At 40.1% G+C, this 25,234-nt stretch overlaps 1 protein-coding gene and 1 non-coding gene across 11 annotated transcripts in view; both read left to right on the top strand.

Annotated features, from left to right (window-relative positions):
- The window catches only part of sqd (RNA-binding protein squid), a 69,753-nt gene that overhangs the window by 24,906 nt on the left and 19,613 nt on the right, over positions 1 to 25,234 (top strand). For 9 of the 10 annotated variants that reach the window (XM_067154678.2, XM_067154677.2, XM_067154675.2 and 6 more), the window contains exons 6-7: positions 5,976 to 6,090; positions 16,435 to 16,491. In XM_067154678.2, coding sequence (XP_067010779.1) covers positions 5,976 to 6,090; positions 16,435 to 16,491 — 172 coding nt within the window. The remainder of the gene's footprint in view (positions 1 to 5,975; positions 6,091 to 16,434; positions 16,492 to 25,234) is intronic. The other variant, XM_067154670.2, reaches the window with a different exon arrangement.
- Positions 6,175 to 6,240, top strand: LOC136882507 (small nucleolar RNA SNORD58). Its single transcript, XR_010861208.1, has one exon. It is a non-coding gene; the product is annotated as a small nucleolar RNA SNORD58 (small nucleolar RNA).

Genomic DNA, 25,234 nt, shown 5'->3' with positions numbered 1-25,234 from the left:
TCATTGGCACACGAATTGCAGCTTCCCGTATCCACGCTGAATAAAATTGTGAAAAACAGAGGGAGCATTATATAAAGTGCTTCAGAATGCAGACCAAAGAAAGAGGTATGAGTCATACTGCAAATGCAAGAAAATGGGGAAAATGGTGAAAAATTGGTTTGAAACTTACAAGCTGCAGGCATTCCAATTGATGTGCTCTTAATGGGACAAGGGGCTTAAAGTGGCAAACATTCTTGGCATTGAAAAATTCAGCGCGTCTAATGGCTGGATAGATTTAGGGGAAGGTGTAACCTGACCTATGAAACTGCTTGTGGGCAATGCAATGCAATTAATGAAACTGGGGAAGATGGATCGATAGAAAATTGCAGGAGCTGACCAAGGATTATGATGAAACTGGACCGTTTTTGTGTGTTGCACAGGAAGACTGGCATTCAATGGAGATAAATGCCATGGTGGGAAATGGCAAGATGAGGCTCACAGTGATGTTGGGAGCCAATACTGATGGCTCATGAGAAGCTCCACCCCTGTGCGATAGGGAAATCTAAAGCCTAGTTGCTTCAAGGATCTCGGATCATTACCTTCTGCCTACGATGCCAACCATAAAGCTTGGATGACCTCAGATCTTTTCCGACAGCAGTTAATTGCTCTGTATTAAAAAATGGGTGCGCAAAATAGGAAGATCTTTTCATCGACTGTTGTCCTGCACATCCTGTGGATGTTAATTTGAGGAATATGCTGTTGGAATTTCAGCTTGCTAACTGCACGAGCAAGCTAAGACCTATGAATTTACGGTTTATTCGCTCCTTTAAGTCAAATAGGATGAACCTGGTGCAGAGAATTTCATTCCTTATATGGATGCTGAAAAGGATCCATCCTTTAGTGTTTCAATCCTGGTTGAGCTTCAGTTCATTGCAAGGTCTTGGAAAGCTGTCAAGCAGACTACCATCTCAAGAATCATCCTGAATATCAGCTGCCAGAAAGCCTGCTACTTTGTATATGAAGAATGTTGCAGTCAGACTGCACTAGATTTTCTTCAGGTAGATTATTGTGATCACTGTAGAGGAAAGAAGTGTGGAGGAGTTGGTTGCTGAGCAAATGGCAGCAGTCTCTCCCACCAGTGACAGTGATGAAGAGGAAGACAGTGAAGTGATGCCTACCAGTGCTGATGCAAGTGCAACAGTAGATGTTTTATGCAGGTATCTGTCCTCTGTAGAGGGGAGGTAATGATTTTCATAACCTTTCATCTTGAAAAACAAATAGGTCATAAGAAATAAGCATAAACAAGAGATCGATTGTAGACTATTTTTGTTAGGTACTAGTGTAGTTTTCCATCTGGAATAAATTGATGTTAATGTTATAAATAGGGAAACAGTAGTAGCAATTAAAATGTTTCATTCAGAGGAAATATTGCCATTCTAAGAAAGTAACTACTGTATATTAAAAGAATATATAACACATTTTTAACCACCTATCGCTAACCTTCTACTGGGCAAATGATGAGCAGAATTACAAAGGCAGTGTAGTCAACAGTTCTTTAATGCTATTTATTCAGGGCGTCGACATAAGATCTTTTGCCCCTACTTTGCACCATATGTTATGAACCTGTGTGTATTTTGAAATTACAGAAGTGTAATGGGTTGAATGTGAGGAAAGGAACATTACGGACGACACAAACACCCAGGCCAGGGATATTAATCACGTACAATTGAAAACCCCTGACCCGGCCGGGAATCAAGTTCAGTAAATAGATTGAGATTGAAATACTCTATAAATTAATATGAATTTGTGTAACATTTTACTTCCTTTTCCAGAGAATTTTTATATATATAAAGTAGAACCTTGATTATACGTTCCTGGGAACAAGTTTTCCCGTATTCGTTCAAATTACGTGGTCCCGCGAGCATCCTAATTAAATCATGTTGTAAAAAATCCTGCATCATCCGTTCCTCGAAACTATTTCCCTTATTGGGCGTCCAGAAATTCCAGTCCCATAAAGGCTAATCCTCGATCACACGTTTTTCAAGAATCTGTATCTCACGAAAGGACAGCTACGGCGTACTTTTGGCTCTTGGTGTTAACGTCCCGTCATTGCGTTAATTAGATATATTACTGTATTGGAAAAGCGATCAGTGGTGAACTTTCAAAAGGGACCATCTTAGAATCTTTCGGGTGGTATTATTTAGAGAATCCTCGTTAATAAAGTCGTGTGGCCACTATTGGAAGGCGACTGAGCACACTTCAAAGTTCTAATCGAAGGCGGAACGAGTTTGTCAAATGCTCGTACTTGCAAAACATCTACAATATGTCTAGGTTTAGATGTTTAAATTTTTTCGATTGTATCGCCGGACAGGTTTTCGGCGCTCCCCTTTAAGGCATTGTATAGTCAGTGGGCTTTCAGGCAGGAATCAAAACTGCTCCTCAACACAATATAGTATCTGTATTTTAATATCATCATATACGATTAGACCAGGACAGATGTTGCACCTTACCTACGTAAAGCCGTAGGAGGTTTCAGAGATTGCCTATTATTGTTTTGGTCCTAATATAAGACTGGGAATTTAAAGTTCTGTGTTAAAATCATTTTATTTCCGTACATTACATGTAAAAAGTTCATGGCATTTCGCACTCGTACAGACTTCTACAGCGAGCGCACTTTACAGTTAAGCTGTAGGTCACGCATAAGTCTTAAGTTTTGATAATATTTTGTCTTTCCAATTTGTGATTAGTGAGGGGCAGAATTGAATATAATGCTTTCAAGAACAGATGCTTGCATCTGAAACCATTTTCTAGAGTTCAACATAACCTCTAAAAGTTGCTGTAGGCCTGATTTATTACGTGGTACCAGATCTCCATAAACTAAGTATATACTGGTGGCCAAATTAAAATGGAAGATAAATTTTGCCATCATGTAGGCTGATTTTGTCTAATGTTTATTTTATTAGATTAGAGAATTAAAAATTACTTGTGGTAGATTGTTTGGCTTGGCATTACTGGTATTAGATTTTTCAGAGTGTTGTTGATTAAAATAATTACTGAACTGAAAGATGTTTTCACGGAAAACTGACGGAAGTTTCCTCGGTAAAATTGAATGTAAAGTTTCGTGATTTTGAAGTTGGGTTTTTATTCGTGTATTCAGTAGTAAGTTCTCTCGCTTAACATGTTAATTTTTGTGTCCTGTAGAAACTTTTGAATGAAGTTTTACTGTATAGCAACTGTATCTTTTATTATTGGAGCACCTGGACTGTAAGAAATGTCTTCTTTCACAATGAAAAGTATTAAGTAATATTACACTAGTATGTGTGTCAGTACAAAATTTCCTCGAAGAAATGACTATAAAATTCCCTTAGTGTTTAGGGTGTAGACAATGGAGATTCCTGTTCTCTTTTCATAATTGCACAAACACTATCTCAGGAATTAAACTGTAATGTGTCCCCTCCATCCTAATACTGCTGTTACCTGTACTGTTGCCAGATTTCTGTAGGACCGATGAATGGGAGCAACATACTGAAATAGATCAGTCTTTTTTGCAGTCATCCTATGCCCTTGAGGATACAAGTGGGGTTGTGCCCCTAAATCCACTTGGGCAACAAAGTATTTTTACTCCAATCAAGTCGCTGAAAAAAGTTCTTGAAAGGTGAAGTTAGCTGTGAATGTGAAAAACAAAGAACATCGTCCTTTTTCACTGCGTTTTCTTCCACTCTGAAAATTCATTGCTTGTTTTGAAGAATGTTGTTTACAAAGTTCAAACATTTCAAAACTTCTCCAGTTTGTGCAAAACTTCCAACTTTGTCCTTGTTTTTGTCTCTTGGGGCCGAATTGGAAGATTCAGTCAATTCTCAACTGAAGAAATTTTCTGTCTGAAATGGCATTGCCCATACCATATGAAGCAGCACTTGCTGAAGCCTCATTGCCCATATACATTTTAGATTTATTGCCAGGGAACAGAGTGGTGGTTGAAAGTAACTTACTGCATCCCACAAAAGCAAAAGTACTACTATAGGTGGGCCGGCGTAAGGTTGCACATGACAGCTGCGCACAATGTTGGTCACACTGCAATGGCACACGAAGCGATGTTGCCGCCATAACAACAGCTGATTGCATGACACGTGAGTTTTTAAAAACATTGGAGAAAAGTTTTTAATATCATAGCGATAATACACAATACAAATGAAATCGGCCGACAAAGATCAAACTTTCAACTCGCAGATCATTCATCACACAAAATGATAAGAGAGAAATATACGACTGAGTTCTCATTATCGCGATGTTAGAAAATACGGAAGAAATCGGCCGGCAAGAATCTCATTTTAAATACACCAATAAACGTTAGACTAATATACACCGGTGCTAACACGAAATGTTTCAAGTAAAATCTATAAAATTTACGAAAATTCAGAAACTTTATTTTCATACCTGATACCCTCCAGATCACTGCCATCACTACCGTCGCCTTCGTTGTCATTGTCATCGTCGTCTAGGCAGATCATGAAGTCCTGACAGTCACTGATGATGCCATGTATTGCCATTGCCGAGTTAATGAATGCTGCAACATGGCTAACTTTTTTCCTCCACAAAGCCGCATCCATTCGAGCAATACTCTCCCGGAACAGTCCTTCCACTTCAGTAACTGTGAAGGACTTGTTATTAGTGCGTACGTAATGTTTTACTTCACCCCATACCCTACCGGTACCGAGGTTGAAGTGACAGTAGAACGGTGGCAATCCAATAACCTCGTGGCCTTGTTCCTTCGCTACCTCGTAGACTAATTTAGTCGTGCACATATGCGCTGGAATATTTCTTTACTGCAGCCATTCCACTAACAGTTCTTTACGGGCACTCGAAGTAGGGGTCTTGTCCTTTATTATGGAGTGGTAACGTGCATTGTCCATTACAATGACAGGAGGGACTTTGAGCTGTAATAACTGTACTAGTGTCTTTGTATTGCATCAGCCTGGAAAGAATTCCTGTTACATGAGATAGCTTCATTCGTTTCTTTCCCGGAGTGCTGTGAAACAAGTCCCTACTATCAGCCCCTTTTTTGCTACTATGTACCAGTCACTTTTGCCTTCTGTTCTTGGAGGCAAACACCTGTTTGAATGACAGTACGCTTTGAAAGCCCTAATGTTTGAGATATGCAATCCACATGATCTACAGACGGCTATAAAAGCGTTCGAATTTCGTCTCCCTCTCGAAAAACTCAAGAGTTCTCCGCACTAATTCTAATGCCTGACTATTAAGGGACACTCCACTTCGCGCTTCATGATTATGTTGTCATTTCCAAGACATCACACTGCATTCGTTACAATAAAATTTCACAATTATCTCACAATCGAAACAAAACTTTCATTAACGCGCGAATCACACCCGACCACGTGCTAGCGGCGACAGCAAAAACGGCAACACTTCAATACAGTAGTCAAGCTACTTATAGATGGCACCGCTATACTACCCATATTGCCAAAAACAATCAACTGAAAATAGTTCGTATTTATTTTGTGGCTCGCTTAAACCTTATAAGTTTTTTAAATGCTCATATTTGTGTAAGCAAATAAAAATTTATAAGCAGTATGCGGAATTAAATACGAATTAACGTGAATAAAATGTGGAACTGTATCTGACATTAAAAGTAGTAGATTGGTGATTCTGATTGATGGGTGATGTTCTTCATTTGATTTTTGTAGCTGTGCCAACATGACTTACAACTGTCAAGTGCAACCTTGTGCCAGCCCTCCTATAGATGAATTGTTGGTTAGTTGTGAAGTTCCTTCCAGGGATGAGAGTTGTTAGTCCAGTACTTAATGTGTTACAAAGTACAAAACAGTATAAAGACTGGAATAAGTGACCATGAAAGACTTAGGAAGGTTTCTCAGTGTATGTTATAAGAAATGTTTCTTACAATCATATGTATTGTTACTTGGCAAGCCTTATAACAGTGTTTAAATTGTGCTTGAATCTATTGTATGTTTTTGTTGCAGGTTGATGTGAAAAAGGCCACACCCAAGCCCGATGGAATGGGTGGAATGCGTGGTGGCAGAGGTGGTCGAGGCGGACGGGGTAGAGGGAGAGGAGGTAGGGGGGCGAGAGGTGGAGGTAAGGGGGAACAGCACTCAGTCTCATTTCCTAGAGGATTCTTGGTGGTGTGTGTAGACTTAAGAGTAGCATGTGGAACTTCATTTGCTATGATGACATTCTTAGGACACCTCTGATATGAGTGAAGTGATACATAGTAATCTGAGCAACGAGTTCCTTGCAATGTTAAATATTTCTACTTCCTAGGTGTTTGGGGTTGTTTTCTGGCTAACAAAGCAACATTTGAAATGGTGTCCCAAGTTGAGCATTCTTTTGTCTGGATGAAACTACACTAGAATCTGTTTATCAATGGTTAAGTTACCTAAAATTGAAAAATTAGAAGAATCGAAACTGGGTTCATGAATTTCTTGAATTATTTTTGGAGAATTCCCTTGTACAGAGATGCAAGACTTTATCGTGATAAATTTTGATTATTTAAGAATGACAAATGCTTATGACCTTCCAAACCCTGGAACTGAAATGTGGTGCAAGTAGCAGAGAAATATTGGGAGAAATTAAATTTTCCCAATTGTCGCGGAGCACCGGTCAGCAAACGTGGAAATTAAATTTCCAGCTAAATCTCGCTCTTTTATATAATTACAAATAGTATTTGGCAATATTGTTACATTTAGCATACACAATTTATCATAACTAAATTGGAGTAAATATGTGACAAACATAATTCATAAACAGAAAAATATTTTACTTCCAAGCCCACTACTAGCCTGCAGAGTGTTAACTACCTTCCGTTGGCAAAATTATAAACCGATAACAGATTCTGGGATATTCTAGACACTTGGTCAGTGTCTGGCTACATGGCTAAATGGTTACCGTACTGGCCTTTGGTCACAAGAATCCTGGGTTCGATTCCTGGCAGTCGGGAATTGTGGTCATACTTTATAATCCCGAAAACCACCTGCCACCGTAGAAGACATGCACCCTAAGGTTGAGACGGCAAAATACGAAAAAGAAATCGAATACTTCAGTTTTCTTCAAATATACCACAAATGTAAATTCAAATAGCTTACAGATAATAAAATAAGCAATTGTAAATAAAATCGGTCCTACATCATTCACAATTCAGTCATGTGAAGTTTCACCATAGCAACTTTCGTCGCTTGCATCTTTCCAGAAGTCTTCCTCACTACCGTCCACTGAATTTGAAATTCCCCATTTCTTAAAGATTTTGGACACTGGATCGTTCGGAATGTGTGCCCATGGTCCGTCCAGCTGTTTGTCCATTTTCAGGTTTCTTCACTCGTCCAGTTGGTGTCATGCATGCTCACCATCAGACATCCATTTGGTGTAACAACGGTTTCAGTGCAGTTTTGAAAGGCCGGTTCGCACACTCATCCAACGGCTATAGAATAGAAGAAAGTCCTCCGAGAATTATTACAAGATCGGTTTTTCGTTTTCCATATCTTTTAGAGCGTCGGTTGTATGTAATCGATAACCGTCCAACGCAAGCATGTTTAGTCTTTGTAACAGAGCTCCCAGGTGACTGCCAAACTTGCTTCACCCAGTCCTCAACGTGTCCATCCAGCCAGACTCGTGTTTTAACAGTGACACCGGACGGCAAGTTTACTTTCGGAAGTATTTTCCTTTTCCTTTTGAGAACCACATATGGACGGAGTTTTCTTTCAATCTGCTAATACAAGCATTACCGTGCATAGTTGCTTTTCGTTACCACCTGTTCTGATGGTTACATTTTTAGAACCTTTTGTATCCACTGTATTTTCCAAAGGCATTTCAAAATAGGCAGGTGTCTGGTCAGCATTCTTGATTTGACAGCAAATAATCATTAGCTTCTTCAAATAAATGTGATGCTGAAAGGCTGTTAATTATTCTTCATACGCCCTAGGGAGACACGAAATAGGCGTGCATCTCCGAATGCACAATCTTTCTCCGTTGAAAGTTACTGATCCATCCGTGAGTTTTGAGATCTCTATTGACGTCCGAAACGGGGGAGGAGCTTACGGTCAGCTCTTTCCAATATGGCAGCGAGATAGTGACGGGAAATAAACACGACAGTGATCGGGTGTGGGTCTGTAGGATATAAGTGTTCAAAATGTCTTTGGTGTTGTATGCACAACTGTTGAGAGTTGTCGGAGATTTCACGCGTCCATTAGTAGAAGGGGAAGAAATATTCAAGCGTAATTACTTGATATGTGTAAGTAAAAAGTTTGAAACAGAAGATGAAACTGGTGTTGTAGCGTTGTGTTTACAATCATCCCACATCGATTCAAAACCCCACAAAGTTAATGTTGTCTTGAACAAAGGGAGTGAAAATGTGAAGTGTAACTGTACATGTAAAGCGGGTTTGTCAGATAAATGTTACCGTTGACACGCTAATTCACCTTAACAGTTAAGCTACTGTAATTTTCCACTATTAAAGGTTATGGAGTAATTTCTTGTTGGTCTGGTCCATGCCAAAGACTTAGCCAGGTGACGGGGGAGTTACCTGTCTTGTAAACTGTAATCTTGGGGAAGAAATAAAATAATTCTACTAAGTAAATGTTGTAAAGCAAATAAATCCTAGGCTTTATACAGGCTTGTGTTGGCACAGCCCACATCCTAATCTTAATATTCTTCCATTTTTACCATCAGCACAAAAGTTAGAACTTAGAACCGACAATAATAAGTTTGAAAATTATAATTTAAGAGTACTATAACTTCTAGTCACAGCTGTTTGGGGTTGAAGAATACTTGGTTTGTCCAATTCTACCAAATAATTAGGTTATGGCTTCTAATTTATGATGACCGGACGAGTTGGCCGTGCGGTAGGAGCGTGACAGCTGTGAGCTCGCATCCGGGAGATAGTGGGTTCGAACCCCACTGTCGGCATCCCTGAATATGGTTTTCCGTGGTTTCCCAAATGCTGGGGCTGTACCTTAATTAAGGCCACGGCCGCTTCCTTCCCGTTCCCATTCCTAGACCTTTCCTGTCCCATCGTCGCCATAAGATCTAACTGTGTCGGTGTGACGTAAAACAAATAGCAAAAAAGCTCATTTATGATGGCAAAATACTACATATTTTCTTTCATTGATAGAAGTATTTTATAGGCAATTTAAATGCAGTGCTTAATTACTACCAGTTAAAGATATTACTCACACGTAGGTAGTTAATTTACTGTCTGCTGTTACACATATGAAGAAGTTTACAAAGAGCGGATTACATTCTATGTGCGGCACAGAAGTATTAGGCTACAAGTTTATCAGTATTTTTGATGTAGCTAAATCTTTGTGAATACAAATTAGAGACAATAATTATCAATGAGTACAATACAGTATCGGTACCTACACTGTGGAAAGAAGTCGTTTTCACGAGAATGTAGACTGCACATTGTCATGTATCGCGTAACGCGTTTTCCAATTGACAGCGCGGAAGCCCATCTTTCTCTGAACTTTTTGTACAGGAAAGTAGTGAAGAGATTTCGCATCCGTTTTATACGATTTGCCCCAATATACAGAGCAGTACCTCCTCAAATTTGACAATTTTCTTTCTGTTTCCATCACGACGTCAATGCTCGCCATGTAAATAAACCACACCAGTCACTATGTTGCAGCTTCAACATTCAACCGCGTGGCTGCGCCATCCAACTTTTCTGACGTCAATAGTGCTTTCAATCGACGTATTTCACTAGAAACGCTGTATCCTAACTTGTTTTTCTATCACAAATTTGTGGAGTTTTCAATTTCAGGAAACACTGCACTCCGGCCGCAGAATATTCTGCGATCGCTGTTAGTTTTCCTTTCTTCCGCCAACGCAATCACGAATACACAATTCATCAATACCGTACTTTCTGCCAGTGGCATGATTTCCTTATATTTCAGCTTCGCTTACAACTTCAGTTTTTCACGCACAGTAAATGACCACAGATGCCTGTTTGAATCCATCGCTTACTATAGAGGCTGCACTTCCACGGGACAGATACGGAATTCAAATGTGAGCTAGGTAGGCTTCTGTAACAGTCTCAGCTCTCGCAAAGTACGTTATCCTGCGAGATCAGCTATTCGTGCACCCAGCATGTCGGCAATATTTATGAAACAAATGCCTCAAGCATCCGCAGCAGTGGCTTTATTTAGCGCATATTTACCCATATTTTTTGTTTGACCGTATTTCCTTCCCTTACATTTTGCGTTTACGTGCCACTGTAACAGCATTGAGAAAAATCTATCTTGTTCTAGAACACAACTAAAACGAGATCTGAATGCCCGTTTACACGTGGTATATTGAGTACGGTAACGATATTCAAATCTATCAATAATCCATGCAAACTCTGTGAATATTTATGAGAATGAACGGCTTGAATACGACCCGCACCCAAGATTTAGAACTAATATTTGGGGGGGGGGGAACTGTGGTTCGGGATTATACGGTAATAAGTAAATTCCGTTGGCACGGGGGCTGGGTGTATGTGTATGTTCATAATCATTTCATCCTTATGACCCAGTTCTACGGGCATCAATTCAAACGACCTGCACCTGGCAAGCCGAACTTCCTCGGACACTCGACATTTAAAATCCATACGCAATGTTTAGCCCAGTAAAGTGTGACAGAGGTAATATTACTGTATGTTTACTGTCGGAATGCAATAAAACTGTTCTAGGCAAGTCTACTTATTTTGCAAAAGCATTTTTACTGTTTTGTCTTGGGTTCCATGTTTCACTTTGAAACACTGCATGAATAATTTCTGCCATAGTTTTTGATCCAGCTAGGTAATGCTAAGCATTGACCAACACTGCGCGTTGTCTGACGCTTCGCTTAGCTAGAGGGTAGGCGTTCAGCACAGCCGAGAGGATGGTGTGAGCACTTGGCCTAGGAACAAAGTACTGGTTATGCTTAGCGTGTTAAGCAACGTGACATACTATGCAAAGCACGCTCGGTGTGCACACAGCTTTAGAAGTGCGATGGCGGGAAATTGTGCAAGTATAGTCACTGTACGGTACTGTTGTAATGCAGACGGAAGCAAGATTTCTTCCCTCATCATAGGAAAAGTTGGATAAGCCGCGATGTTTTAAGGGCATCGGGTACTTTCTGTGCAAGTGCAAGGCCTCTACTATGCATACGGTACAGTAATGCAATGAATAAAGCACTTGCACAGGGTAGGCAATATAGATTTCTCATCTTTGAATAATGTTATCTTTGCATTTCATTGCATAAGGTTGTTTGCCAGTGCATGATTTGAATACTGTAAATGCACCTTGTTGAATACATTTTGGAAATATGTTGGTGTTTTTTTTTTTTTTTCTAGCGGCTTTACGTCGCACCGACACAGATAGGTCTTATGGCGAGGATGGGATAGGAAAGGCCTAGGAGTTGGAAGGAAGTGGCCGTGGCCTTAATTAAGGTACAGCCCCAGCATTTGCCTGGTGTGAAAATGGGAAACCACGGAAAACCATCTTCAAGGCTGCCGATAGTGGGATTCGAACCTACTATCTCCCGGATGCAAGCTCACAGCCGTGCGCGTAGAGGCGCCCGGTGGAAATATGTTTTGCCATGACATTTCAGATTTATAATTATTATAATTTTGTGACTATTACTAGCAGTGCAGCCCTAAATGTAAAGTCGTGCCCTCATTCCGAAGTGGTGCGGGTCTTTTCAGGCAAACCTCCATTAGAGGTGAGCTACATGTACCATTTCAACCACAAACTAGCCCCCCTGCCTTTCCCCCATTTCTGGCAGTACCGTTAATCACTCGGGCCCCGAAGGACTGCAGTTAATTACATTAACTGATGCGCTACGGAGGCGGTCGTTTAAACTGAATAAATGTTAATTGCATGCAGTAACGTATTAGAATATACCTGGTATTCTGATGATGCAAGGGATGGCATTTCCGAATGACATATTGGCAGTTGATTCGAAATCGTGTAATTTCAAGTCCGCGCCCCAACGACTTCGGATTAACAGTTTTACTGTGCAGCTGAATCCTTCAGAAAATTTTCTAATTTCTCCAATTTAGCAAGATTTCTTTTGTCCCTCATTTTATGGTCTACAGAAACCTGCTTAGTCTTGAGAATTGAGTGCAACTCCCTGAACATGTATTCGAATAGAAGCTTGGCTGCTTTGCAGTTGTCACAGCAGGTGTTAGTCAATGTGGTGTAGTGAGATTTGGTTGTAGTCATCCTGGATGAAAAAACTATGGAAGGTTGACATCTACAGCATTCGAATGAAGCTTGTTATTTGCACCATGGACGAAAATTTAACTGCACATATGTAAAATGGGAAAATGATTGCAGCACATTGTATCTTGCTTTTCTCTCAGTGCTTCGATGGAGAGTTAGCAAGTGCCTGCATAATTATCTATGCTACTGTGATTTAGATGCCCCAACGACAATGAAGAAAGGATTCCACTTTTCTGGATTAAGTGTTGGAACTGCTAAAATACAGGCTTTTGTGTTATTTTATAAAAGGGGATTGTGAATGTCAATATTGTTTCTTGCTATAAGAAACGGGAGTTGCTGAAGCCGTTGCTACATTTTCTAGTTGCTCTGGGCAGAACAATTGTTTTCTAAAGGTGGAATCTTTCATGACTAGCCTGTATTAGTTAAGACATCCTTAGTGCAATTGCCTTATATGGCACTATTCCAAAGTCCCAGTTCATGTCCTATGCTAAGAAAATTCAAACTCCCATCGTGAGGAATTTGCATTCGTAATGGAGGACATGCCAGTGACAACTGGCCTGGGTAAACATTTCGAGAGAACTTAATTCTGGAACCTCGGCAATGTAGCATCAGTGTCTGTTTTAAAGCTACATGGAGTCTTTTCCATGTCTGCCTTTGCTGTGGTGGTTGGGATTGTACAATAGTGGATGCGTTGTTACTTAATTGTGAGTGAATGCATAAGGGCAACTGCACTTGAGTATGCAGTAGACTGGGTGACAAATTTAATATAAAACTTCAAGAACTTCCCATTTATCAAATAATTAATATAATGAAAGAAATGAACAGTTGAGATTTTTCTTCCAGCACTATGCTATCTTCATGTTCAACTTTGGAAGTAGAAGTGAACTTTTATTTTGGGCTTAACCCTAGGCATATCAGGCATAAAAAGCACGCGTATCAATCTCAAATGTGCGTAACATCAACTTACCTGTCCTTTACTCTCCACAGCTTCCTTTAAGACTAACCGGTAGAAAGATATTCAGTAGTTAGTGTCCATTCAGTCGTCCCATATTGGATACCCCAAGTCATCCAGACTTCAGAATTTCCTCAATCTGATTCAAGGCTCAAAGAATCGATCGGCACAGTTTCATGTGGCTCTTAATGTGCCTTTTTTGAGTCCAGAAGAACCAGATGCCATCCATTCTTAAAACTGGCAGAGGTCCTTCAATGATTCATTTGAAATTGTTAGCCTGCCTGGTATTATGATGGGAATGGAGATGACACAATCTCATTTCAAATAGGCTCTGTTAAATGACCACAAACTGTCCTCAACAAGCATGGATTTTCAAATGAAATAAAGCTTCAGGGCGTCAATTCCACAGAACTTTGTCAAACTTCAATACATCAGCTGATTTTCATCCTTGTTCCTACACTTGAGTAATATGCCAGCTGGAAGATAGCATTTTGGGATCATTTTTCTTTTGAAAACTGCAAAGGGTGGTAGCTTTCTGCAATCTGCCATACCTGCCGACATGATTGACAGAAATTTGTCTAAGACTAATGTCGATGCACCCTTCATATCGACCTTCTTAGGGGCATGTTAAAATAAACCTGAGTTTGGTTCACACTTACTTTGAGGAAGAATATGTAATTTCAAATAAATTACTTTGTCGTAAGTATGTAATTGCTCGGTAGACGCTCGGACAGTGTGATTCATCTTTGCAGACGAAGCCCGTCTTGGCATAAGACTTAGGCCATCCCTGGCATACACACCTTAAGTTGGGCATTTGTAATCCCTTTTTCTCTTAAGTATTTTCTTTGGCATGATTTCATACGATGCAGCAGTGCCTGATTCCATTAGTCTGGTAATTCTTGATATCAGGATGTTGATTCCCATACGGAATTGATCAGGAAATTTTCCATACTTTGGCCCATGTAACAAAACAAGTGGATTGAGCTCTCAAATAGCGAATTAAGTTGTGTTGTCCACCAAACTGTTTGCTGCGAAGTAAGCCAAATTTAAAACTGCACAATTTCATCAAATTTTCAATGTCGCTTTACAACATGCTGGTTTTGCTCCTATAAAAGGCTGAGTGTGGCAGTTTCCTTTCTTGGGTCTGGTTGGAGGCAGGCCGAGGTAGTACATAATTGGAAAGGATGGTTATTGGCCTTTGGCATTTCTGTTTAGAGGTATTTATGGATTGATGGAATCCGGGAAAGAGGCTTGTTAAGTACAGGGGGTGTCAAACATGTTAGGATGCTAGTGATGGTTAGCACAGCACACAAAAGCAGGAATAATTAGATACAAAAAATACATCTTAAGTGCCCTACAAATCGGAACTTCAGTTGCTAGAATTTTCAGAAGTCCTCTGAATCCTTATGTTCAGATACGGAGAGGCAAGTCATTTGAATTGGCAGTCTAATAATGAACGGCTGTTTCCATGGTGCTGCGTTTCCTTCAATATTTTTGGTTAAGTTTGTGTACTTGCATTAACCTTCCCGGTCTGAAGTTTCACTTTCTTTGCTTTTGATACCTGTAATTTTCCATGCCTGTTCTATAGGGTTTGAGGTCTGTTGTATGCTGCTATATGAAGTGCCCCTTTTCCATGGGCCTTTGTCTACCTGAACATTCTTTTGCAGAACGCCTTTCCTCATACTAATGTAACACCATATCAAAATGAGCTGCTCTTTCCCTGGTCTTTTTTTAAGTTCATAAGAATATTTCTTTTCTACACAATTTATTGAACTTAAACTTCGGAAATTTATGTGCCGTTTTCTCGCGACTGAGCCGAGCTGTTCGATATGGCATCCCGGTGTCATTAGAGCAATGCCGCTTTCTTTACATGGAATTATCTATAGTATTCATAGCCAGTTTACCATTTCTTCTTTCTTACAAGATTTCGAATCAAAGGCAGAAAGGAAACACTTAACCTCGTCCAAATACACTGCAAGAACAAAGTGGCATCAATGTCTTCTGGATGCACTTCCCCCAGGCAGCTGCTTTCTTAACTTTTCCAGCATTTCCCACCGGTTTGTAAATCATACTTAACAGTTTTCGTTGCCTTCTTGCCCAGAGTGCTGTATTGACACTGTTCACACAGCACTCCACAATGTATCCACATATTCACAATGATTATTCTGAACTCTCTTCCACATAGTTAGTGCATCTCAGAACAGTAAGATACCCATCTTCCCATGTAAGCTAGGGGTGTTTTTTGAAATGTGGGATCTACCTTCTTCACAATGTGGAATTCCTTAATGATATTGTTAAAATAGGTTTGTTGAAATTGTTCAGAATGACCTCTCCCCTCTTTGGTGCAATTGATTAAAATAAGCCTGTTTAAACAGTAAGTATGTGTAACAATGTCTGTATGAAAGCACATTTGGTCTACCTTTTCTTGCCTGGTGTTATTGGACACTTGTATGTGACACTATCTTAAGTGTAGAACTATTTGCACCGTTCTACATACTTGCCCTCTTTAAGAGGAACCATTCAAGATTTGCTTTCTTGCATTCCAGAAATTTGTGACCTTCCTCTCACGTATATGATATATATGATAAAATGCGGGCTTGTTTTAGAGGGGTTTCTTCGACTTCTCACAACAGTCCAGGAGTAGCATTTTCGATCTTATTGCTGCATTACAATGAACAAAATCTTGATACTCAGGTTATGCATTCATACAGGTATGACAAGGCAATGTAAAAAAATAATTGAAAGTGTCGAATCCACAGTTTTTGGGGTCGCTGAGATTTACAGCACTGGCCTTAAATTGTGCCCATCAGAAAGCCAAAGCAGTCCTAAACTAAGGATGGAACTGTGCAGCAGAGGGCTCTTGTCATACCACACCAATGGTGGGACTGTCGCATGGAGGTAGTCATGCTTTGGAGCTAATGGTGTTGGTAGTTTTCCTCTTATGTTACAGCATCTCTAATTTGTGCATAGCTGGCCTCTGGTAGATTCCAGAAATTCTTGCCATGGAGTCACTGTTAGGCACCCTCAGTGTGGGTATTTGTGGATGTAGGTAGACTTGGTTCCCTGCTGTCCATATAACTTGTGGCATAAACAAATGTTGCTTGAATTGGCTTCTTGGCTTTCCCAAACTAATTCTGTTCTAACAATGTCAATTATGAAGTTAGCTTTCCACAGTTAGGTTTAAGTTTAATGTTCAGTGGTGTTCCCCTTTACTTTCTTCCAAGTTACTCATTTGTGGTTACTTTTGTAATTCTGTGCTGGTTCTGATTTCTCTTTTTTGCTTTGCAGGTTATGGCAGCCAAGGCTGGGGAAACCAGGGATATGGAGGATACGGTTATGATCAAGGTGGTTATCTATGTTAATTTTTGTAGTAGGGCTTGCAATGTACTGCATTATGTAGAATGTTCAGTGTACTTGGTAATCCATCTTAATGTACACCATTATGTAGTTATGCTGGTAGATGGGAACTTAACCATACCGTTCCCTTCCCAGCACAATCACTTTTTTCATTTGAATGAAGATGGCAGATGATACTCCTTGCGTTATGCTATCAGTGCATTTTCAATGAGCAATACCACCAGAACAAAAATTGGCTGAGCTGGCTGATAACTTATTGCTGATGGTTGTCTTGGGCAAGGTACCTAGTGCCAAAAGTGGATATACAGCTAGATTTACTGTCCATCCAGTGTGAATGAATATGGGTACCTCTGTTCATCAGGATATCAAGGTCTTCATTCTGAATGCTCTGCAGTTTGCACTATGTGAAGGTGATGCCACTTTCTCATGTGCCCGGAATTGCCTGTTCTCGGCAGTCTGATACCAGTTTCCTGAAATGCCTGCTGATGCAGCAGATACATGACCTAGGCAGGTTGTGAGATGCTTGCATCCGCATCATTCGTGGTGCTCCCAAGCCACGTTGGCATTGCAGGAAATGAACTTGCGGATCAAACTGCAGAAGAAGCAAGACTTCACATAGACCTGTGAACGTACCTGCTAGGGATGTTCTCTTCTTGGCCACATCGAAGTCTTGACATCGTGAGTCTTAAGTGGCTACCTATCTGAACTTCAACAAGTTAAGGGCAGTTTGGTGCCAAATTTGCAGTGGACTACAGTGCACCAATTTCTTTGGCTTAAGACAGGGTCTTTACCTGCAGGAGGGACCTGAACTCTTACTAGCGAAGGACTAAATACTCCTGATCTAGTAATCGAGAATTAATCAAGGGCGTGTGCATTTAGTGTTCTATGCCCTTTTCGGCTCAAATTTTTCATTTTAATGTTCCCTATTTAGAAGTTACATTCTCGTTTCCGCTAAATTTGTTCTGAGAGGACGGGCTTCTGTTCAGCGAAATTCTTCTCTGAAGTGATATAAGGTGAAGAGTTCTTAATTCTTACATTAAGTTGTGATTAGAAGAAAAAGCCCATGGCTTGTTCATTTAGTCCATTCCTGCTTCTGCTGCAGTATTTTTTTTTTTTGTGTGTGTGTGTGAAGCTTATCAAAACTGTTTTGATATTCTGCTTCTCTCTCCATAGTCACTTGTCACGTGTGGTTAAAGTGTTGGGCTGAGTGGCTCAGACGTTTGAGGCAGGTTTGATTCTGGGTCAATCCGGTGGTTGTTCAGGGATTTCAAACACGTCAGCCTTGTCGGTAGATGTACCGACATGTAAAAGAACTGCGGGACTAAATTCTGGCAACTTGGGATCTCCGAATACAAAGTAGTGCGACGTCGAGCCAGGAACATTTACTGTATGAAGATTGAAGACTAGATTTTTGTATTGCAATTTATTTAGGTGTGGACGATGTTCCATTGTGCAAACTGTATTCAGCTGGTGTTTGTTGAAATTTAGTCAGATGGAATCTGAATATTTTGTTACTCGTCGTTACAGCTGCGACGCACCTCCATACATATTGTGGCTAATCGTGTGTATGACTTCCACATATGAGGACATCTCTTTCTGTGGAAACCTTAAAATATTCACAGAAACGAGCACACCACCGTTAAACTGTAAACATTGTCCGGATAGTTTCTGCAATGCATATTTTAAGAAGCAATGTTTTTCACTTCCACATGGCATGATGTTCTCGGCCTACGCGTGATTTGAGTACCAGCTTATATTCTGGGTCTCAGGCGGCCTGGCATTGAGAAATCAATCTATCCCTTTAAGTGTGAAACTTGCAGGCGGTGGAAGGTATGTACCTTCCTCTCCTGTTGCATCATTTAGTAGTTGACTATGTTGTGTCAGTGGAGAGTTTGGATCTATTTTCTGGAAAGCGGTATAGAATGAACCAAATACTGCTCCAGATCTCCAAAGGAACTGAAAGTATTCTAAGAAGTTTGGCATTGCTATTCCACGTCACCAGAGTGCATCCAGTTCTGTGCAGTTCCTTGTGGAGGTTGAAGTCCATAATAAAAATAACTCAACGTAAGGATCGGCAAAGAAATGTTGATTATACCAACCAGTTTTTGGAAATGTCACATTTTGCAAACTTCCTTTTGTTGGTTTTGAATCGTGTTCCTGAGGGAAATTTAACCAGGCCTTATTTTGTATTGTGTATGACAACTCACGTATTGGCTCCCACCCCTGGCTTTTTTAGGGTAAGAATTTTAAATCTAGCTTAAAAGACCCCTCCAACATAATTTGTCGAATAACAATTCTGCTTCAAAGCAGGTACAAGCTTTAGCAGATCTGTTCCAGCTCTGTCGCACAAATGGATGAATAGTTTCGTGTCCCACCCTCGCATCAGTTGTGTTGTGAGTCGGTTTTTTCGCAGTTGACTCTTTGAGCACCAATGGATGATTTTTCGTTCCTCCGTGAACTTGTCGTAATTTTTCATTATTTAGAATTGAAATGGGACGTTAGACTTGGTTTTGTTCCTTTATTTTTCCTTTTTGCTTAGTTGCTCTAACACGGAAGGTTTTTAGTGGCGGAAGGATGGGGAAGAGCTAAGATTAGAAAGGCCTTGTGGATTTGCCTGGTGTGAAAAGAGATAAATCGTGGGAAACCACCTTTTGGGCTGCCGACAGTGGAAATCGAACCCACCATCTCCTGAAGGCAAGCTCACAGCTGCGAGAGACTAAACGCAAGACCAACTCGCTTGGTTGTTTAGTTCTTTACTGTATATGACTTGATTAAAAGCTTTGTGTATACATTCTCAATTCACCAGCCATGAATTGTTTAATCGATTTGTGAAAAACAGATCATTCCAGCATGAAGTCAGCTCCCAGCTGATGAATTGTAATCCACGTATTGTGGAGGACAGTGGGAGACGTTCGTTATCGTGGGATGAAATACACTCGAATCTCCCTTCTGCGGACACAGTCTGTTCCGAGGAAAAATGTCCAACTAAAATAAGGTTGTAATAATAATCAAACATTTCAACGGCAATGAACATCCACCTTAAATATAAGCATACATATCTTTATTTTTATTATTCTAAGTCATTTCTGTGTTAGTATTTCATAGAGTTATTATAAGTGATTTTACATTTACAAACATTACAGCTTCGTCTGTGTAAATTTAGCAAGTTTTCTTAACTGCGATATTCTCGAAAACGGAATAAAGTCTGTTAAATGGTTCCGTAGTGTTCTCGCTGTACTCGCGGTCCAGCGTGATACACAAATTCTTTCTGTTTAAGCATACTTAGTCCCTGCTTCGTTGTCAGAACTTCTTGTTCTACCGCCTCACCGCCATAGTCACTTTTCGTTCCTGGTTCGGGCTCTGTAAAACGATAAAGTTTTATTCAAAATGGTCGTTTTGTAAGACTAATGAAGGCTGCTATGGACGGGTAGAAATATGTGCGAAGTGCAGTGAATTAAATGAAAACTGAAATTTAGCTTAAAAGAATTAAAAGCTATCGCAAGAAGAAAATGAATGAGGTGCAAACAAACATGGACCTTAAGATACGTGCAACACACAATTACTGTATAACTTGATAACACAAAGCTTACCGTAAAGTGCGTCCTGAAGTTGGGACTGCCACTTGCCCTCGATCTTCGTAGCAAGGAATATTCTCTTCTTCGGCTTCAATATCATACGTCAATCCAGCTGTCATTGCTCAAGTCTGAAGTTCATCATTTTCATTTTGAACCTCTACCTCTGCTTGTTCAACTGTAGAATTAACGATGATGCATTTTGCAAAGCATTTCCTGATTGTGCTTTCACTGACCTCATTCCAGGCTGCCTTTGTCCATGAAACTGCATCGCCAGCATTGATCTTCATCAAATCAAAAACTGAGTCTGCTTCATCCATGTGTGCTACTAACGACCGTAAAACCCTCATACGATAGTCTAATTTGAATGATTCCTTGATTCAATGCCTGAAGATGGTTTCTGGCCTTCATATTGGAACCCAAAGCTAGGAGCCAATTCTCGAACGTTGCTGATGTCATCCATGCCTTTTTATTCGCGTGCGATCTGACACCAAGACAATTTTAGTCCATGTTTTTAAAGTACCTGGGTCTCAAGAATTTACAGATTATTAGAGGATTTTCCTTTCACAGAGTGCGTTACAACAAAACAGGGTGATTCTTTTGACTTTTTCCCACCCCTGAAACTTTCATTCGGCAAAGTCCGAGACTTCTTCGTGATCGCCCTATAGAACAGACCAGTTTCATCAACATTCAAAATGTGTTTCAGTTGGTAACTATTAAAAAGGTCTGGTAACCTATCTTTCCAATCCGCTACTTCAGTCGCAGACACATCACCACCATCTCCACAGACTTTTGAAACTAATGTTATGACGTTTTCTAAAACAATCTAACCAACCATTGCTGGCTACAAAATTCTCAACTTTCAGATTATTTGCGATTTGTCAAACATGTCAGATGTAAGGCTTTTCAGGCGTTTGCTCTATTAACCAGCGTTTTGTCTTAGGTCTGACACTAGACTCGTCAGAGTGGGATGTGTCAGACCCTACCCACTGATGCTGGGGGTATGCAGGTGAGCTTATCAGAAGCCTATTTATGAGGTACAGTCTGATAACTGCATACGGGAGATAAATGTCCACAATGGAATTATTGCCCGCCTAGCAATTCCGAATGGAAAATTCTAAATTTCCATGGAGTGAATTAGATATTTTTCACAAATAGAGCATGTCAAACATATATTTGAAATTTCTCGAGCTTTTTCTTGTAACATTGGTCTACTCGCACAGTTTCTTCACTCGAGCACACTTGAACCACTCGTATACCACTATGGTCACTTCTGAAAAATCTGACTCCCGCTTTTTCACTCCTCGATTCCTATTTTCCTCCCACTCCTTTAAAATTTGTTCTATTCTTCACAATAGTGTTTCAGTTTTCCCGCAGTTGAAATTTTCGGTAAGCTTTCTCACTGAAAGTCCCTTGTCACTTTCTATAATTAACATTTCTTCTTGCCTCGAGATCTAAACACGATCGTCCCTTGTTACTCATGTTTCCCTGCTATGGTATTTGTCTTGCTAATTAGCACCTGCATTGTCTTTTCCTTCTGAGCTCGACCTTATCAGCGAAAATCCGAGTTATGAATAGAATGATGCAAGAAGGGACGAAAATCCCCAGGTAACTTGCGAGTCAAGTCTGACAGCATTTCTGGGCTATTAGAATTCTCGGAATAGGCCTATACACCACTAGGTAGAACTGCATTCCGATGTACACTCTCCCCTTGCACTCGAAATAGTGCAAACATTCAAGAGATTTCCTTATGACTGAAGAATGGTTTTAAAAGAATGATGTAGTGCGGCGTAATAAATTGTCCTGAAACGTGTTAACGTGTCCGCTTAAATCAAGTGGATGGGAGAAATGGCGCTGTCCGTAGTTAAAGGTGTCCGCTTAAATGAGGCCAATTTAACACTTGTCTTATGTAAAATAGTCGGTTCCGAGGAAAATTGTCCGCTGAATAAGGGTGTCGACTGTAGTATTGTCTGTTAATTTTCAAAATATAGTTGACACTTGTTGCCAGTTGTTAAATTTAAAAACAGACGCTCATTTGTTTGTACTGGAAAGCCTTAACGGAAGAAACTCTTGAAATTTGTGGAATGTTATTTAAATCAAATGTACACACAAACCTTGGATTGTTTGATCTTTTCTTGGCAACGACACTTACTGGTCTAGTTCTTGAACAGAACACTTAATGTTGGTTAGGTTATGTACATTCATTTGTTTAGGCCTAATATGACAGGTAATAACTGAGATTGCTTAGAGTAATTGATGCTACAGGATGCTAATTTTATTGTGTATCAATCTCATTTGATATAGATGTTGATTCCCATAGGGAATCTGAAATATTTGTCCTGAATGAGCAAATTTATAATACCAATATAAATGGTCCGTTATTGGACATTATAAATTTTCCAGGTAGCTCATTCTTGGTTGCCAGAGTTTCGCCCTCGTGTGCTAGGGTGGGCTCATCAGTTGGTACCTAGCACACCTACCAATACGCTGGCTAGTGCATACCGTGGAGGCCACTGCGTAGGCTAACTGGATCCACCGGCAGTGCCAATGCACTAAGATACTCATCACTAAAAATTGATGCCTGCTTGGCCATCAGATGATATAGATGTTGATTCCCATGGGGAATCTGAAATATTTGTCCTGAATGAGCTAGGGTGGGCTCATCAGTTGGTAGCACACGAGGGCGAAACGCTGGCAACCAAGAATGAGCTAGCTGGAAAATTTATAATGTCCAATAACGGACCATTTATATTGGTATTATCAATCTCATTTTGCGTAACAAAATGGTGAAATGCCATGTCGTTTCATTACTTGCTCCTTTTAGTAAAAGGATAATTCATTCATTGTTTTGTGTTTCAGACAAAACAAAGCCTTCTCTACTTGCATAATGTTCTCCTTGGCGAAGCGGCATACGTTTCGGCAAAGCGCGTGACTGCTTTGGTCTCAGATTGTCTTCCTCATCACTCCTCTCCCTGTGCCATCACACAGCTCTTCAATTGTTGAAGACTCCACATGTAGCTACATGAGAATCTATCAGCACATATCTTCAAAATCAAAGGGGACAGTCACCCCCAGTCTTCATTACCAACGGTCATCGCTCTATCTTCACAATTAGCACAGTGATTTTCAGCGGTCTATTTCTGCTGCATGTAGCTGACAGCTGAAACCACCTTCATGGAAATAGTTCCTGTTGGCTGGGATAACTGCCGCCAAGCTGCTATTGTGAAATGAATTGCCCGTAGTAAAGATTTTCTTGCTCATTTCTTTCCTGGCATCAAACAAGCTCACAACAGTTTGCAGTAGGTGCTTATGGGACAGTTGCTTGAAGCCGGTACAATTTGGGGGGAGGAATGCGCTACTTTAATATTGCGAAGAAATGAAGTGCCCTGTGGATAGAGGCATAATTATCCACATAGAGAAACAAATATTTGAAATGTTATAAAATTAGAAACATTTCTTTCTGAACAACTTTTATTCCTATTATGATTTACAAAGCGATTCTCTAAAGCTGTAGTAACAAATAACAGATCACAAAGTATATAATTGGGATTTAGACAAGTTTGAAATGCTCAAATACCGCATCATTTACCAAAATGATTTCTTCACAGGCTGCATTAGCAGACTTGAGAATCGTCACATGACTTTCAGGTGTTAAGTATTTCAATAGTGAAAGAACATCAACCCTTTTGTCAATAGAAATATCGGTACCAGCCACAAAACCTGCTCTTCCACTCACTGATATCATCTCCAGCCGAAGAACTGGCGGCAACTGAACGTGCCGCTCTTGAAGCATGCCACTTTGAATAACAGCGTAGTCCGTGGTACCGGTATTAGGGAGCTGAACTCGAGCGGCTCCCTAACAATCTGGGTTGTAGTCAAGGGGCCGGGAAATTCGAAAACAGTATTCATGCAATACGCTGTTATTGCATCTAGCTCATCAATTGTTACTATTCAAATCTGACACATGTTATCAAACTTAAGTTGACTTCGAGGTCACAGTGCTGCCGTTTTACTAGAAAACTCCTGAAACCATGACAGTTGGCTGGGGCAGTCATTAATTTTTCTGGCATCACACATTGCAAGGTTTATAGCCAATCCTCAATTGAATGGGTGCGGTTTGTCAGACTCTATGCTTCCTGAAGTAATTCAACTGCAGCGAAAAGTTTCTTCGATTCGGATTCAACTGAAACTTGTAAATTACAAAAACATCTCTCCTTTCTGCCTTTAAGCACACTGGATGTTAATTTTCTTCCAGGATGCACCTTCTGTTACCCTATGGTTATGAAATGAACAGTAAATAATTTTGTAGTTGTAGGTAGCTTCATCGTTACAAAAAAAAATATTATTCTGTATTTATCATATTGCAAGCCCAAACTTAAAAAAATTTCTACCTTTTTCTTTGTTCAGAAACTTCCCTCAACTTAAAATCCATTGTTAACACAGCCTACTTTGCAGTCAGGATTTTGCAGCTGTGAATTGGCATTCTGGAGGTGGTGCATTTGAATCTGTCCGGAGCCGTGGTTTCCCATTTTCATACCATACAAATTATGGGACTACATAAAGACCATGGCCACTATCTTCTGATCCTTCAGTCTCCAAAAACCATTGTTTTTGCAACTTCGAACAAGTAGATGGCAGAAATTAGATGATGTGCCTTTTGATGCAGTAGGAAAACGTTCCAAAAAGAAACTAATACAGTAGAAACTCTAATTCGGAATCGGATAATTGAAAATCCTGCCTAGTTCGGGGAAGCTCTCGTTCCTGGGAACATGAGGTACGGTTTTGAATCTTCGAATTGTTTAATTCGAAATACGAATTAAATTCGAAATACTGATAATTCGTATTTCGAACATGTCCCATTGCTGAAATAGCCGTTTTACTCAAAACTGCCTGTACATTTAAAAAATGTATCATAGAGGGTAATGTAAATTCAAAATTTATCCTAATGATACAAGACCTCTTATGAAATGGGGTGTGTGTGTGTGTGTGTGTGTGCAGTGTGCTTCATACTTGCAAAGTTAGAGCGAATAATTTTGTATCCAGAGTTTTAAGGAACGCCACAATATCACGTAGCAGTCAGTGTGCCGTGAAAGACATTCCGTGAACACTGGCGATGCCACCAGTTGGTGAAAAAGTCTCATACAATCAATTCGTATGGA

This window comes from Anabrus simplex, chromosome 10, assembly GCF_040414725.1.
Source record: "Anabrus simplex isolate iqAnaSimp1 chromosome 10, ASM4041472v1, whole genome shotgun sequence".
In the NCBI taxonomy this organism is placed as follows: Eukaryota; Metazoa; Arthropoda; class Insecta; order Orthoptera; family Tettigoniidae; genus Anabrus; species Anabrus simplex.
The sequence above is the reverse complement of the archived record's forward strand: the minus strand, read 5'-3'. Positions and strand labels throughout refer to the sequence as shown.